This window comes from Antechinus flavipes, chromosome 2 (assembly GCF_016432865.1).
Source record: "Antechinus flavipes isolate AdamAnt ecotype Samford, QLD, Australia chromosome 2, AdamAnt_v2, whole genome shotgun sequence".
NCBI classification, from domain to species: domain Eukaryota; kingdom Metazoa; phylum Chordata; class Mammalia; order Dasyuromorphia; family Dasyuridae; genus Antechinus; species Antechinus flavipes.
Genome location: NC_067399.1, coordinates 436,861,337 through 436,876,045, shown reverse-complemented (window position 1 = coordinate 436,876,045; position 14,709 = coordinate 436,861,337). Strand labels below are relative to the sequence as shown.

At 38.9% G+C, this 14,709-nt stretch overlaps 1 protein-coding gene across 1 annotated transcript in view; it reads right to left on the bottom strand.

Moving 5' to 3' along the window:
• Window positions 1-667: 667 nt before the first annotated feature.
• Window positions 668-14,709, bottom strand: part of FLT4 (fms related receptor tyrosine kinase 4) — a 115,036-nt gene continuing 100,994 nt past the window's right edge. Inside the window, exons 22-30 of the mRNA XM_051979092.1 lie at window positions 14,484-14,578; window positions 12,465-12,587; window positions 11,158-11,269; window positions 9,296-9,395; window positions 9,084-9,189; window positions 8,092-8,231; window positions 5,953-6,073; window positions 3,636-3,721; window positions 668-2,431 (exon numbers count right to left, since the gene is read on the bottom strand). Of these exons, the coding sequence (XP_051835052.1) occupies window positions 2,212-2,431; window positions 3,636-3,721; window positions 5,953-6,073; window positions 8,092-8,231; window positions 9,084-9,189; window positions 9,296-9,395; window positions 11,158-11,269; window positions 12,465-12,587; window positions 14,484-14,578 (1,103 nt within the window). The 3' untranslated portion in view covers window positions 668-2,211. The remainder of the gene's footprint in view (window positions 2,432-3,635; window positions 3,722-5,952; window positions 6,074-8,091; window positions 8,232-9,083; window positions 9,190-9,295; window positions 9,396-11,157; window positions 11,270-12,464; window positions 12,588-14,483; window positions 14,579-14,709) is intronic.

Sequence of the window (14,709 nt, the reverse complement as noted above, 5' to 3'; positions counted from 1 at the left end):
GTTGGTTTAATAGATAGAGCATGGGCCTCAGGGTTAGGAAGACTCATCTCTGACACATATTGTGTGACCCTGGGCAAGTGACTTAACTTCCAAGAGATCTTACAAAACCTATAAATTACAGAGCAGGTATAGACCTCTATTGGTAGAAGGCGTTTCCTCACCATAAGCTCTCTATACTAATGGAATCACAGGTTTGCTGAGCTCCCTGCTCTCAAGTATTTGGTACATTTCTATATGTATTTATGTTGTTTCATCCAATTAAAAAGTAAGCTTCTTAAGGTCAGGGAATAATCTTTGTCATTATATATCCAGTGTCTAGCACATGCTAGGTGCTGTGTAAATACTTTTTGTTGAATATGATTACTGATAATGGTTAGTTAAATATGCTTAAGGCTTTCAAAAAAAAACCCCTATGTTTTAAAAAAGTGATCGTCCTTCAGCCTTTGCCCCCATTCCATACATTTTTGTGTATGCAAATAGAAGATGAGCTAACAGTATAGAGCAGGGGATATGCCTAGTGTTTTGGAGAAGAATATTGTGTCACTTTGTGCACAAATCATTGTACCAAACAGAGAAGAGTTACATTTCCATTCCAGCAAATTCTGACAGTGATTTAAAAAAATGACCTTTCAGGCTAATCAGTGTCAAAAACATACAGACAAAGGAGTATAGACTCAGAATAAATGTATTCAATGCATTATAAAGTAAAAATATAATCTGGAGGAAGGTTATCAGATATAACAAAACCCTTAGTTCTATACACAGAAGCCTGTCCTGCAAGCACTTGTTATGACATGGAGAATATGGGAAGGTAAAGGGAATATCTTCTGATAAGGAATGTTCTGGGATTCCAGGTGGGAAAAGACCACGTGACATTGGAGGAGATGAAAGAAAACCCACAGAGTGTTTATACTCGAAGTCTCTCCGTGAATGTTCCTGATGTGTTTCTGAAAAAGACATTTTGTGATGGTCTTCTTGGTCCATAAGAAGATGGAGGGAAAAGGAGATAAGAAAGAAGTGGGGGAGAGGAGTCTTGATTCTTATGATGTCTCTCAATTTTCATGGATTTCAGATGACAATATTTCCTCATGAGGTCATCACCTTTTTGAGTACTATTCTGGATGGAGCTCAAGACGTCATCCTTTGGGGGTTCTATGAGTGGGGGCAATCCTTGATTGGAGGCTCTGTGAGTGAGGGTAACTTTGGGAAATTCTTATTGGCATCTTGACTGCTAGGACAGATTATATTACAACGAATCCTGTTTGAAGTCTCTTGTTGAATTGAAATTTTGTCATATCCAGGATTACTAAATTTTTTTTTACATTAGAAATATTTGTAACTGGAAACTTTCATGTTGTAATGGTATTTGATGTTTTGTTTCTGAGTTACAACAGCTGATTGGATTCAGACATGCCTTTCCAGGCTCGATTTCTGCTTTGAAGTTCATTGAAGGGAAGCTCTTGGTTGTGGTGAACACTGTCCCTAAATTTGCACTTTCAAAATTCTGTCTCTGCACAGGGGATCTGTCTTCTTTCTAGCCAACATTCATGACAAGTTAATGCAGTCTCAATTTAGCTCTCTTTAGTAACAGATTTGTCATTGCCAAGATGACTATTCATGGGGTATGGATAGCCAGTTGTTAGCAAAGAGAATAGAAAACAAGGGTCTTTTTCTTTCTCAAATCATAAAAATTCCTAATTTGCCATTTTAAGATAGCAACGAAGACATCCGGGTTTGCTCTAAGGCAGTATCTCCTCATGAGAAGCACCCTGGGTCACATACAAAAGGGTATTATGACGGAGAAGGGTCTGGTGAATTTCTGAAGGGTTGGTTTGTTTTACTGGAGTCTAGAAAGGTCCCTGGTCTTCCTTGTTGGCTTGAACACTGTGGTGTCTATTCAGGCTGTGGACATGCTGTGTCAGTGCTGCTGTTGTCGAGTGTTTCTGATATTTGTTTTCTATTTTGCTGAGCAAAAAAAAAAAAAAAAACCATTCCCAGAGAGATAATTGAAAAATCCAAGGATACAGGAAGAAGAAGTTGGGCAACTATCAGGTTTTTCCTCAAACTGCCTCCAAATACTCTTCTCTCTTGTTTTATCTGTTAGGTGGGAATAGTTTGATCTTAAGCATTTCCTCTCCTTCCACTGCCATTGATTTTCTCATCCCCCACCCTCAACAAATCCCCAGGTGTCTCTGTGGTCTGATCACTTCTTTAATACTGATCTGAGAAGAAGGAGGCTTGGAGGACTGGGGGACTAGCTGCCTCTCCTGGAGGGGTAGAGCTGCCATCCTGAGAAGGTTCTGACAGGTCTCCATATTCACTGTTATAAAACGTCTGACCGGCAGCTGGTGTCTGATAAGACGGCCGACATCTGCCTCTCAGGGCTAAGCGCTCTTCTGTCTGATCCATGTTTCTGCCAGAGCCTTTACAGCTAGGAAAAAAGAGAGAAAGAGAAGAGGAGTTTAGGACTTAACTGATTGGTTCAGATTCATCTAAGCTTCTTGGATTCAAAGGGTAAGACACTAAAATGAAGGCTGTGCCCTTGAAAAAAATGGTGGAACATACCACTCAGCAGGAAAAAAAAACAACCCTTTGGTTTCCCCAATCTATTCCTATATATCTCCCAGTTTAATGTAATCACATTCCTTAAAAATCTGCTCAAAACCCCAAACTATCTCTCTCTCTCTACTGTGTAAAAGAAAATGATCTAGCTCATTAGCCGGCTTATCTCAGTGGCTATTTTTTTTTTTTAAAAAGAAACTCTTTAGAAGGTACTACTATCTTATGTTTACATTGCTTTAATTTCTCATTATTCTCTTTCCTGATCTCCTGCCCAGAATCATTTCTTATAATAAAGAATAAAAGAGAAAGGGAAGGAAAAGTTCATGATGCATTAAGACTGTTCATGTGATACCTATAATGTTCCATACCCATAGTCCCCCACCTCTGTAAAGAGAATTATATTTTCTCATCTTTTCTCTTATGCCAAGCTTGATCTTTATAAGTACAGAGTAAGATTTCCTCTTTTTTCTCTTTCCATAGTTGCCATCCCTGAATTTCACAGGATCTTAAATTTAGAGCTAGAAGGAATATTAAAGGCCATTTAATCAATAAGGAAATAGGTCTTAGAAAGGTTAAGTGATGTGCTCGGCATCACATAGCTAGTGTCTGTTGTCCTGTGTTTTTGTTTTTTTGTTTTTAAAAGATAGTATCATATATATTATAGATTAACAAATATATTTTGTTGACCTAAGTATGGGAAAAAAATTAATGAAGAGGCTAGAAACAATGAAACACAATTTCTTCCATATATCAGGGAGGTAGGGGCTCAATAAAAAAATAAAATATTGAGTATCTATAGTAGATGTTTTTGCTTACTTGTTTTTCTTTATCACAGGAAGAGAAAATTGAACCTGTCCAGGGGAATGACCATGATGAAAAGACAAAAAGCATGAATATAGCTTAATTAAAAAAAAGTTTAGTTGAGTTGAATTGAGTTATTCTCTCTATATGGATGGAGAAGAAAGTCCCATGTTCAGTGAAAGAGGATCTTCTGTAGCTCAGATTTGGAAATCTATTACTTACTATGATGTAGACAAAGAAGAACATATCCAGGACTGGTGAATTGCAATTACCTGAATCCCCCTTCTTTTCTGTGTCTGTTTTCTATCCTCTCAAATTCTTCAGAGGCCAAGACCATTCCACTATCAGTTTGGTTTTCCTACAGAAAAAGAAGAAGCAAGCTTCATCCTTATAGATTTTGTTTTGTCTCCTTAACTGACACTACATTGAAGTATAAGTGGGGAAGAAATTTGAGGAATGTCCACCCCATGAAAAAATCAAGGAATCAGATCTACGCTGAAGGAGCCTCAGAGGCCATCTAATCCAATTCCTTAATTTCATCAATGGGGAAACTGAGGCTCAGGCAATTATACTGACTTTCCCAAGATCAAAAAGAAAGAGTAAATATCAGAGGTGGTAAATAAGCTTGGGTGCCTTGGGCTCTGCAGACAGTGTGCTTTCTGTTTCTTGGGTCAGTGAATCAATCAGTCACCAAGCATTATTAAGTACTAAATAAACAGGCACTGTGCTAATTTACAGAGAAAGACAAAAATCACTGGGCACTCTCAAATGACTCAACCTCAGAAATGTTTTTTTTTTTTAATAATCGGTATAAGTAGCATAAAAATGCATTATTCTCTGCTTTGCTGCTGCTGGAACCTCCTGTGTATGTTGTTCTCTTATTAGAAAGTGAGCTCTTAGAGATCAGGGTTTGTCTTGATTTTCTATTTTGTATCCTCATCACAGCTCAATACTCTGACTTAGTAAGTACTTAATGAATGCTTTTTTCTTCCTCTTTTTCTCCCTTCCTCCCTCTTTCCTTTTTTTCTTCTCTCCCCTCTTGCCTCCCTTCCTCTCTTCCTTGCTTCCTTTTTCCCTCTCTCCCTCTTCTTTCTCTCCCTCCTTCCCTTTCTTCCTCCCTTCTTTCTTTTCATAGACTGTTACAAAAGTCTTCTGGTTGTTTTTCTGCTTTTAAGTCAAATATAAAATACTCTATATGCTTTTAAAGCCCTTCATAATTGGCCCCATCCCACCTTTCCAATCTTCTTGTACCTAATAATACATGAACTCCATGACAGAATGACTGATCTTGCTGTCCTCTCACAAAGCTTGTTACATTGCCCAACCTGGGGCTGTCGTGGATCCTAGAACCCTCCCCCTCTTCATCTCTGCCTCTCAGTTTTCCTGATTTCCTTCAGATTTCAGCTAAAGTTTCACTTACAGGAAGGCTTTCCTGATCCCTCTTAATGCAAGTGCCTTCCCTCCTTCCCTTCAGATTCACTCCAAATTGTTTGTAACCAAACAAAATTTGAAAATTGTTTCCTGTTAGACTATGAGGTTCTTAAGGGCAGGGATTATCTTAAATTTCTTTGTATCCCCAGCACTTAGAGCAGTGCCTGGCACACAGCAATTTAATAAATGCTTGTTGACTTGATTTGAAGCATAAAGCTCTAGCAAATCCCAGGTTCCAGAATAGTATGGTGGTAACACAAGGGAGGGAACTATTTACAGACTTAGATCTTATTCCCTAAATGTAGCCAAAGGCCATTTCTGAGATAGCCAGAGATACTTTCTGTCAAAATAGGCCACATTTCATTCTTCACAATCATTCTATGCATTAGTAGTATGTATAATTTCTCTCCATTTTACTGAGGAAATGACTTGCCCCTAGCTAATAAGCATTAGTAGACTCCAACTCAGGTCTTCTGACGCCAAGACCTGGGCTAGCTCCAACTGGATTCTTTGCCTTTCCCATCTCTGTTGCCTTATTTGTTAATATAGAATGTTCTTTGCCTCCCCTTTCCCCCTAGTTTAAGAAGGCTGTTAGTCTAGGGATGTAATTCATTGTGGTAGAAGGAAATGGCTTTTTAAGACTGAATTCTAATCTGCACAAGCCATTAGACTCCATCCTGGGAGTGTCTGGGATGATATTTGAACTAAAGGCATCCCTTAGAAATGAAGATTAGGACACTTAGTCACTAGTGGACTCCATTAGCGGGTCAGAATGAGATACCCTCTCTGTAGGAAGGGAAGTGTTGGAAAAAGCCATAGGGGCAGGTTGAAGGACTGTTGTTTCCAGGAGGATGCTTCTATTGGGGCTCAGAGTACTCCAGAGACATTAAGACACTGCTGGCAGGATTGACCTTGTAGTCCCTGACATCCACAACAGGAGGGGGTGCAGGCCTTTTGTAAATAGAAATCACTCTGTATAGCAGGTCTGGGAACTGTGTTGGCAATACTGTTTCCTTGCTGCTATTTGGAATTTAAATTTTTATTTCCAAATTCTGAGACACTTGTTTGCTGGGAAAGGCCTTATCTCTGTTCCAAACAGTCATTTCCTGACCTTTCATAATGCTAGGGCCAATTTCTCTTTCCTCCGCCTTTACTTACCGGATGTGTTTTAGATGATGTATGAGTCATTGGAAATTCTTCAAAGGTTTTTATTCTTGATGGACACCTGATTTGATTCCCTCCAGTCAAACAACTTGGAAATGATACACAATTATAGTATCTGTTTAAAAGAAAAATACATTACCTTGGGCTGAAAATGCTATTGGAAAATCTAAACTGACCACAATACTAAATGTGCCCCTTAAAGTTCCCATTCTATTCCTTGCTTGTCTGTGGGTAAGCCCCTGGCAGCTAAAGAATTGTACAGCTGGAGGAGGACAAGGGGGCCAGCTGCTTTAGAGAGGAATGATAGGGGAATACCTTCCTTGGAGTCACTTTTCCATTCTTACAATTGAAAGCAGAGCATTTCTGCTCCTGGAATAATTTCTTTTTTTTTTTAATAACTTTTTATTGATAGAATGCATGCCAGGGTAATTTTTTACAGCATTATCCCTTGCATTCACTTCTGTTCCAATTTTTCCCCTCCCTCCCTCCACCCCTTCCCCCAGATGGCAAGCAGTCCTTCACATGTTGAATGGGTTACAGTATATACTAGATACAATATATGTGTGCAGAACCGAACAGTTTTCTTGTTGCACAGGGAGAATTGAATTCAGAAGGTATAAATAACCTGGGAAGAAAAACAAAAATGCAAGCAGTTTATATTCATTTCCCAGTGTTCTTTCTCTGGGTGTAGCTGCTTCTGTCCATCTTTGATCAATTAAGGCTCTCTTTATCGAAGAGATCCACTTCCATCAGAATACATCCTCAAACAGTATCATTGTTGAGGTATATAATGATCTCCTGGTTCTGCTCATTTCACTCAGCATCAGTTCATGTAACTCTCGCCAGTCCTCTCTGTAATCATCCTGCTGGTCATTCCTTACAGAACAATAATATTCCATAACATTCATATACCACAATTTACTCAATCATTCTCCAATTGATGGACATCCTTTCATTTTCCAGCTTCTAGGCACTACAAACAGGACTGCCACAAACGTTTTGGCACATACAGGTCCCTTTCCTTTCTTTAGTATCTCTTTGGGGTATAAGCCCAGTAGAAACACTGCTGGATCAAAGGGTATGCACAGTTTGATAACTTTTTGAGCATAGTTCCAAATTGCTCTCCAGAATGGCTGGATGTGTTCACAATTCCACCAACAATATATCAGTGTCCCTGTTTTCCCACATCCCCTCCAACATTCCCCATTATCTTTCCCTGTCATTTTAGCCAATCTGACAGGTGTGTAGTGGTATCTCAGAGTTGTCTTAATTTGCATTTCTCTGATTAATAATGATTTGGAGCATATTTTCATATGTCTATAAATAGTTTCAATTTCTTCGTCTGAGAATTGTCTGTTCATATCCTTTGACTATTTATCAATTGGAGAATGGTTTGATTTCTTATAGATTAGAGTCAATTCTCTACATATTTTGGAAATGAGGTCTTTATCAGAACCTTTGATTGTAAAAATGTTTTCCCAGTTTATTGTCTGGAATAATTTCTTAAGCAAAGAAATTATATTCACCATTCTGGCAGGCAGAAGGTTTGAAGGGTAAGGGATGTATATATGATGATTTCTTTGGTGGACCTGGAAATATCTCTATTGGACTAAGGATGGTGGGGTGGGAGGGACCTTAGAAGCCATCTAATTTAATTTTATATATGAAGAGAAACATGTCTTGAGAAAGTTTTCAAAGGACATCTTATTCAGATTTGGGTTGAATTAGATGGTCTTTGAGGTCTCTTTCACCTCTAAAATCTTGTGATTCTAATTCTGACTTGCCCAAATTTGTAGAGATGACAAGTAGTATGGGGGATGAGATTCTAACCTGTGTCCATTATCTCCAAAGAGCAGAGCTTAAACAGTGCCTAGTATATAGTAGGAACTTAATATATTCCTGTCAACTGACCATTCTTTCCAAGGAGTCCCAATAAGCAGAAAATAAAAAAATAATGCACAAACTCCACATGTTCCTTTATACATACTGACTAAGCCCTTGGAACTAGAAGCATTCAGGCCTTTTTAAAGCCCAGGAAGTTCTGGGATTTTATTAAACCAAAAGCTGCCTGTTTTTAGACTATTGTTGCAACTCATTCCATCCTATCCCCTCATCCCCAGAAAGAGAACTGACCTTGCTGCTAAACTATGGCAATGGAGTCTCAGGTCATATTCTTCTGCATCCAAGTTGTGATGGGCAGCAGAAGGTCCCTGAGAGAAGCCGTCATCCTCTGAACTTTGTGAGTCATTCAGGGGAATGTAGTCCTTTCCTTCCTGAAGAGAAAGTATAGGTTTATGTCAAAGATGTCCAGTGGCTGATGCTAAGTACACTGTCTATGCTGATCCACAGCCTGAGTTGTAAAGCAAATGAAAGTCCTAGGCCAATACAATGGAAGGACTCTCAAAAAATTAGCTGGGCTAGGGCTTTTTCAGTGCGTAGGAGCTACTGAAACATTCTCCTTGCTTACTCTCTGCTTCTGGTCTAACTGCCCAATACCTGTTGGTGTTACCACATTCTTGGGGCTGTTTATTTTGGTCTCTGTAACCCCAGTGCCTAGCATAGTATCCTGCACAAAGTAGTTGTTAATAAATGTTTGTTGATTGATTTCTGTAATGAGACATTTCACCTATTTAGAGCAAATACTAAGGCTACTTAGCAGCTATCAGGAAAGAGGAAAAAAGTAAAAGCATTTAATGTGATTTAATGTGTATCTTAAAAAAATAAAGCTACCTTCCTTTTAGCTAAAGATAGATTACTTGCCATCTCTTTATAGGCGATATAGCAGTGAACACATTCACCTATATACATGAAAACATATGCATACACATTCACACAATGACCTAAATATATACTGAATCACTTATATAACACAGGCATACATATATATGCACATTGATCTGCACATATATTCACATAAACACATAAACACATATACAAACACACATATCCCTCGATGGACACATGCATTTATATCAACATGCAGATTATATAAATACTGTGTTTTCTTCCCTCTGAGGTGGAAAGAAGTACATATATATTAGATGAAAATGGGATTCATCCCAGAAAGTAATACCTAGGCAGGCAGAGTCCAACTGGTCCAGGTATGGGGAAAAACATGTATTTACCTGCTGTACATTTTCTTGAAGCAGATCTCCCAGGATCTCTACCAGGTCAGAGAATGCGGGTCTTTCCTTGGGGTCTCCTGACCAGCAACTCAGCATGATGTGGCGGCTGTCAAAGGGAAACCAGACATTTTTCCTATGTTCTTTCCCTTGAATTAGTTGCCTAATTTTCCAGAAAGCAGGGATAAGCCTTTGAGTGAAAGGGGAAAACTCACATTTCTGCTGTGGCGTACTCTGGAGCCCTCATCCGCGTGCCATCCTTAAGCCTTTGGCAGAATTCTTCATTGATCTGCACACCAGGATAGGGAGAGGCCCCTAGGTGGCCACACACAAAGATGGTTAGAATAACAAGAAATTAGAACACAATAATAATCCAGAGGGTTCCTCTCTAGGACAGTGGGAATTAAGTAGTTTTCTTTTACTTTAGAGGGATTGCTGCCATTCCCTTTTCTTCTTGCCATCAGAACTCCTTCCACCCCACACCAAGTTGCTTCTGTCTGTCAAGCAGCTCTGAGATACCAAGAGAACTCAGACCCACCTCACCACTTGGATTAACAAGAGACAGGCCAGAGAAGTTTGAATTGTTATGTATTTTAACTGCTTATATTTTCTGCATTTCCTCAGGATTTCAAACTAGACTCCTAAAGTTCATTCATTCAAATCATGATCTTGGAAAGACCTTGGGGACCATGCTTTAATCATGAGATGGCTTTATTACTATAGCATCATTAGTTTTATACAAGTGAAGGTTTGGTCATGTGTGAAGATAGTTTGAGCCTTAAGTATTTAAACATTTTCTTTGTAACCCTGTTCATCCCACACTCATAGATTTAGTATTTGGAAGTCATTTATTCCAACTCCTTTGTTTTAGAGTTGATGGAATTGAGGACCTGAGAAGTTAAGTCTTTTGCCCCAAATCACACAGGAAGTAGATGACAACAGTCTGGAATCCAAATGCTGCTTAAACTTTGGCTTTAAATCCAGAACTATCTATACTTCATCATGCTGCTTTCTAATAATTTTATTAGTTTTTACTCCTATCTTACAAAGGAAAAGGGGCTGGCCAGAGATTTAAGTTCTAGTTGTAGTATCATAAATTTTTATTGGCAGGAATGATGAATCTTAAGGCCACCTAGTTTATTCAAATCCTTCATTTTGCAGAAGGAACTGAGACCCAGAGAAGTAACTAAAGTGATTTTCCCAAGCTTACAAATTTTTTTCCACTTCACCACGTATGACCCAGTTCCACCAACATGCTAAGAAACACTGGGCCAATTGTTTCCCCTCCCTTTGTTTTTCTTTCTTTGTAAAATGAAGGAGTTGGACTAGCTGATCTATAGCATCTCTTTAAGTTTTAATATTTACTTTTCACATTTTCCCAATGAATGAAGGGTTAAGACTAAGGCCTCAGCCACAGATTCCATGACTGTCATCTGAATTCACGAGGTTAAGCTATATTTGCCTTAAATGTACTCTGGGTCTCTTGTTGTGTGACCTTAGACAGGGAACTTCACCTCTTCCCACCTCAGTTTCCTCATCTGTAAAATGAGGATAATAACAGCACTTATATCTCCGGGTTGTTGTTAGGATCAAGTGAAATAACCTATATAAAGTGCACTGTGAATCTTAAAGCTCTCTAGAAATGCTAATTATTATTATAAAAAGCTCAGATATGAAGTCCATCAGTGGATATGTGTGTTGTATACACATATATTTGTCTGTTTATTGTGTGTTTGTATAGTGTACGTGTTGATGTGAATATACATGCTGATCAGTATGCATATGTTATATGTGTCATATAAGTGGCTAAGTACATGGATATATACATGTATATATGGGTCATTGTTGTGGATGTATATGTATATGTATTTATGCATATAGATGAATGTGTTCATTTCTATGTTGCCTATATAGAGATGGTTAGTAATCTACCTTATCTAAAAGGAGGGTAGCTCTTTTTTTTTTTTTTTTTTTAAGGTACAGTGATCACATGATTGTGATCTGAATGAATGAGATTTAGACATATTCTGATCTCTTTATTTAGGATTTAAATACTTAATTGGCCTTTAGTACTTACCTAAGGAAAAGATCTCCCAGAGCAAGACTCCAAAAGACCAGACATCACTTTGGGTGGTATAGACCTTGTCAAAGATGCTTTCTGGTGCCATCCACTTTAGAGGGAGCCGGGCCTGTGATATAAAGGGACCAACTCTTAATCAAGCTGGGCTTAAACTTGTTAATTCAAAAGAGAGCAGAGGGGAGGGCATAATCACATTCTTCTGAGTGATGCAAAGGTTAAGAGTAGGATGCTCTCCCCATCTCTCAATATATCCCAATCATTCCCTTATCATCTCTCACTTCAGCCACAAAAGCCTCTTAATTGCTCTCCATCTCACAGGACCTTCCTTTCTCCATTGCACTACTTAATTATTCAAACTACCTAAAGCATGACTCTGGTCATGTTGCCTCTGTCTTCTCTCTCCCCTACTCTCATAAGCTCAAGTGACCCCCTATTGCGGCTAGGATCAAATATAAGCTCTTCTGTTGGTGTTTAAATTTCTTCATGGAACTACCATTTCAACCATATTACATAATATTTCTCTATGTGACCTCTGTAGTATAGCCATTCTGACTTATTTTCTCATACACAATGCCTAATCTCCTGACTCTGTGCTTTTGCCTTGGCTGTGCCCATTCTTGAGATGCTTTCCCTCCTCACCTCTGCCTTTTCAAATGCACCAATCCACTTCAGATCCTCCAAGTCTCAAGCACTCCCTTTTACACAAAGCCTTTCTGGTCCCTCAGACTCTGGTATCTTTCCCCACAAGGTTACCCTATATTTGTTCTTTATGTGTTTTATACATATTTATCTGTATGTAGACACATAATCTATATCTACATAAAATAGGAAGCTATGTGTGGATATCTATTTATGTTTGGGCATATAATGGGCATCCACTACAATGTCAGCTCCTTGAAGGCAGAGATTGTTTCCTGTTGATTTGTGCATCTTCAGTTCCTAGTACAGAGCCTGGCAAATGGTAGAAACTTACTAAATGCTTGTATTGATTGATTTTAATTAAAAATCAGACATTGAATAGTGAACCTAAATCGCTATCCTCTTCTAGGCGGAGCCTGCTTCCTCCTTTGCCCTTTTGACACTATTGTTCACACTGTTATCAGGATTGCTTCTTTTCCTCAAAGGACCAGCAGTGCTCCTAGCCAGGTACAGAGAAGGTGATATGGGCTCCAACCTTCTCCCCGTTTTGTCCTAGCGAGCATCAGGCCTTCATGCATTCCCAACTTCTGTGTGCCCTCCAGGCTGTGTTGCAAAGCCTGATCTTATTATCTTTGGATCTGTTAGGCCCCAAGCTTCACACTCACACTGCCTTTCCTGACATAGTCGGGGTCTTTGTAGATGTCCCGGGCCAGTCCAAAGTCACAGATCTTCACCACGTTGTTCTCTGACAACAAGATGTTTCGAGCAGCCAAGTCTCTATGAATGCACTGGGGAAGGAAAGGAGATGAGACGTCAGACAGACTCTCTGGCCAATTAAGGTTTCTTGATGGTGGGTGGGAGGAAGCTGGCAGACAGAACTCAGGGGATTTTTATATTTGAGAACCCATATATCAACTGTCTGAGTCCATTAAGTATCTTTTCCCAGCATTTATGACCAAACCAACCTCCAACATAGCTCAGGTTATGCATATATGCACTTGTAAAAGCCCGTTGTCCTTTCCTTAATCATAAACTTGTTCTGTGACTCTGGGACAGAAAATGTAGGGGTGGGAGGGAGAGAAAGAAAAGAGGGGAGTTTCCATGGAAACACTGTCATAAATAGCTGATCAGCTCCGTTTTATAATATTTTAGTAGAGTTCAATGTTAAATCATAGCATACAATTATAATTTACCAAACATGTTACTACAAAAGGCTGTAGGTTTAGACAATGTCATAGAGAGTATGCTGGCTGTCATATGGGTGGTGAGGTTGAATAATGATGTTGTATTCACCTTGGTGTACTTCATAGAACCCGGCCTCTCATTTCATTTCACTGCCCATTCTTACTTTTACCAGACAGCACCCCAGGGGAATATGTGGAATTCAAGCCAATCAGCAAGTTATTAGCCTATATGCCTTTAAAGGCTAGCCTAGGGAAAAGGATGAGGTTAATATATAAACCATTGGTTTTGGATCATCTCTAATTTTAGTTTATGGGTATCACCTTAATTTCTTTGGAGAAGAAAAGTCAACTGTTCTAACAGCAAAGGCTCTGTACTCAGAACTGCTTCATGAGCTACTCTGGCAATAGCTTTCTATTTCCAAATAAAAAGCTGAATTTTTCTCCTGGAGGAGGTGGCATGGGCCTGTAGTCAGGAAGACATAGCTTCAGATATGACCTTAGACATTGACTACTTGACCCAAGGCAAGTCACTTAATCTCTTTGCCTCAGTTTCTTCATCTGTAAAATGGGAATAATGATAGCACCATTTCTAGGGTTGTTGTAAGAATAAATTAAAATAATATTTGTAAAGTGCCTATATAGTGGTGGATAATTAATAAAATTTTTTTTGAAACCCTTATTTTTATTTGTGATTTGCCTACAAGGTCACATGAGTTGAGTAGTAGAACCAGAATTCAAATCTTAAGTTTTCTAATTTCAAATACTCTGCTTTTTTTTTTTTATCAGTCATACTTCTACACCATATTGCCTGAAGGAGGATCAAGTTCATAGCCTAGATCTACTCTGGAAGATTTTCCCTGTAAAAGTGCTAAGGGTAATCCAGAGCCTCACTGGTTGACTGTGACCTTGGACATTCACTGGAGCCTTAATTTCCCTATCTGTAAAAATAAAGATAATATTTGTCCTATGTCCCACAGAGGACTACTGTGAGGACAATGAAAACAAAATAATTTGTACAAGAAAAAAGTAGATAGAATCCATCTGACATTAAAATATCATGAAAATGCAGCAAAATGACATCACAGTGAACAATTAGGTCCTTAGAGTGCTATCATGATTGTTATTTTGTATGATGAGTATTAGTTCTGGAGTCAAAGAATCAAAGTTTCAATACTCATTCCTACTTGGTGGATCATTTGATACCTCTGGGCTTCCTTCTCTTTATCCCTAACATAGAAGGTTGGACAAGAGTCTTTGGGACCATTCTAACTTGATCAATGAACAATAGAAAAGCATCCCTGTGGAGCGTCATCTGGTATTCTATATTAAGGATGTGGTAGTAAAATGAAACAAGATGAAATAATGTTAAGTGGGGTATGCCCACAAAATGGAAGTATTTGTTGTCATAATTCTTGTTACTCTTTGTTCAAAGAATCCCAAATGCTTTTCAGGAGACAGCCTCTTTTAGAAGGGTCAGCAAAACTTCTACCCTTTTCTCACCTTTCTTGAAGCAAGGAACTCCATCCCTCGGGCCACCTGGAAGCTGTAGCAGATCAGGTCTTCCATGGTCAGGGGACTTTGCCACAGGTCATCCTCTGCCCAAAGAAAACCAGGAAAAACATGCATTTGAAACCTAGTCTGAAATCACTGGGGTTTGCCTAGGACAGGCTTGTTCTCTTCAGCTCAAACTCCATGAACAAAGAGGGAATGATTAGATTTTCTTATG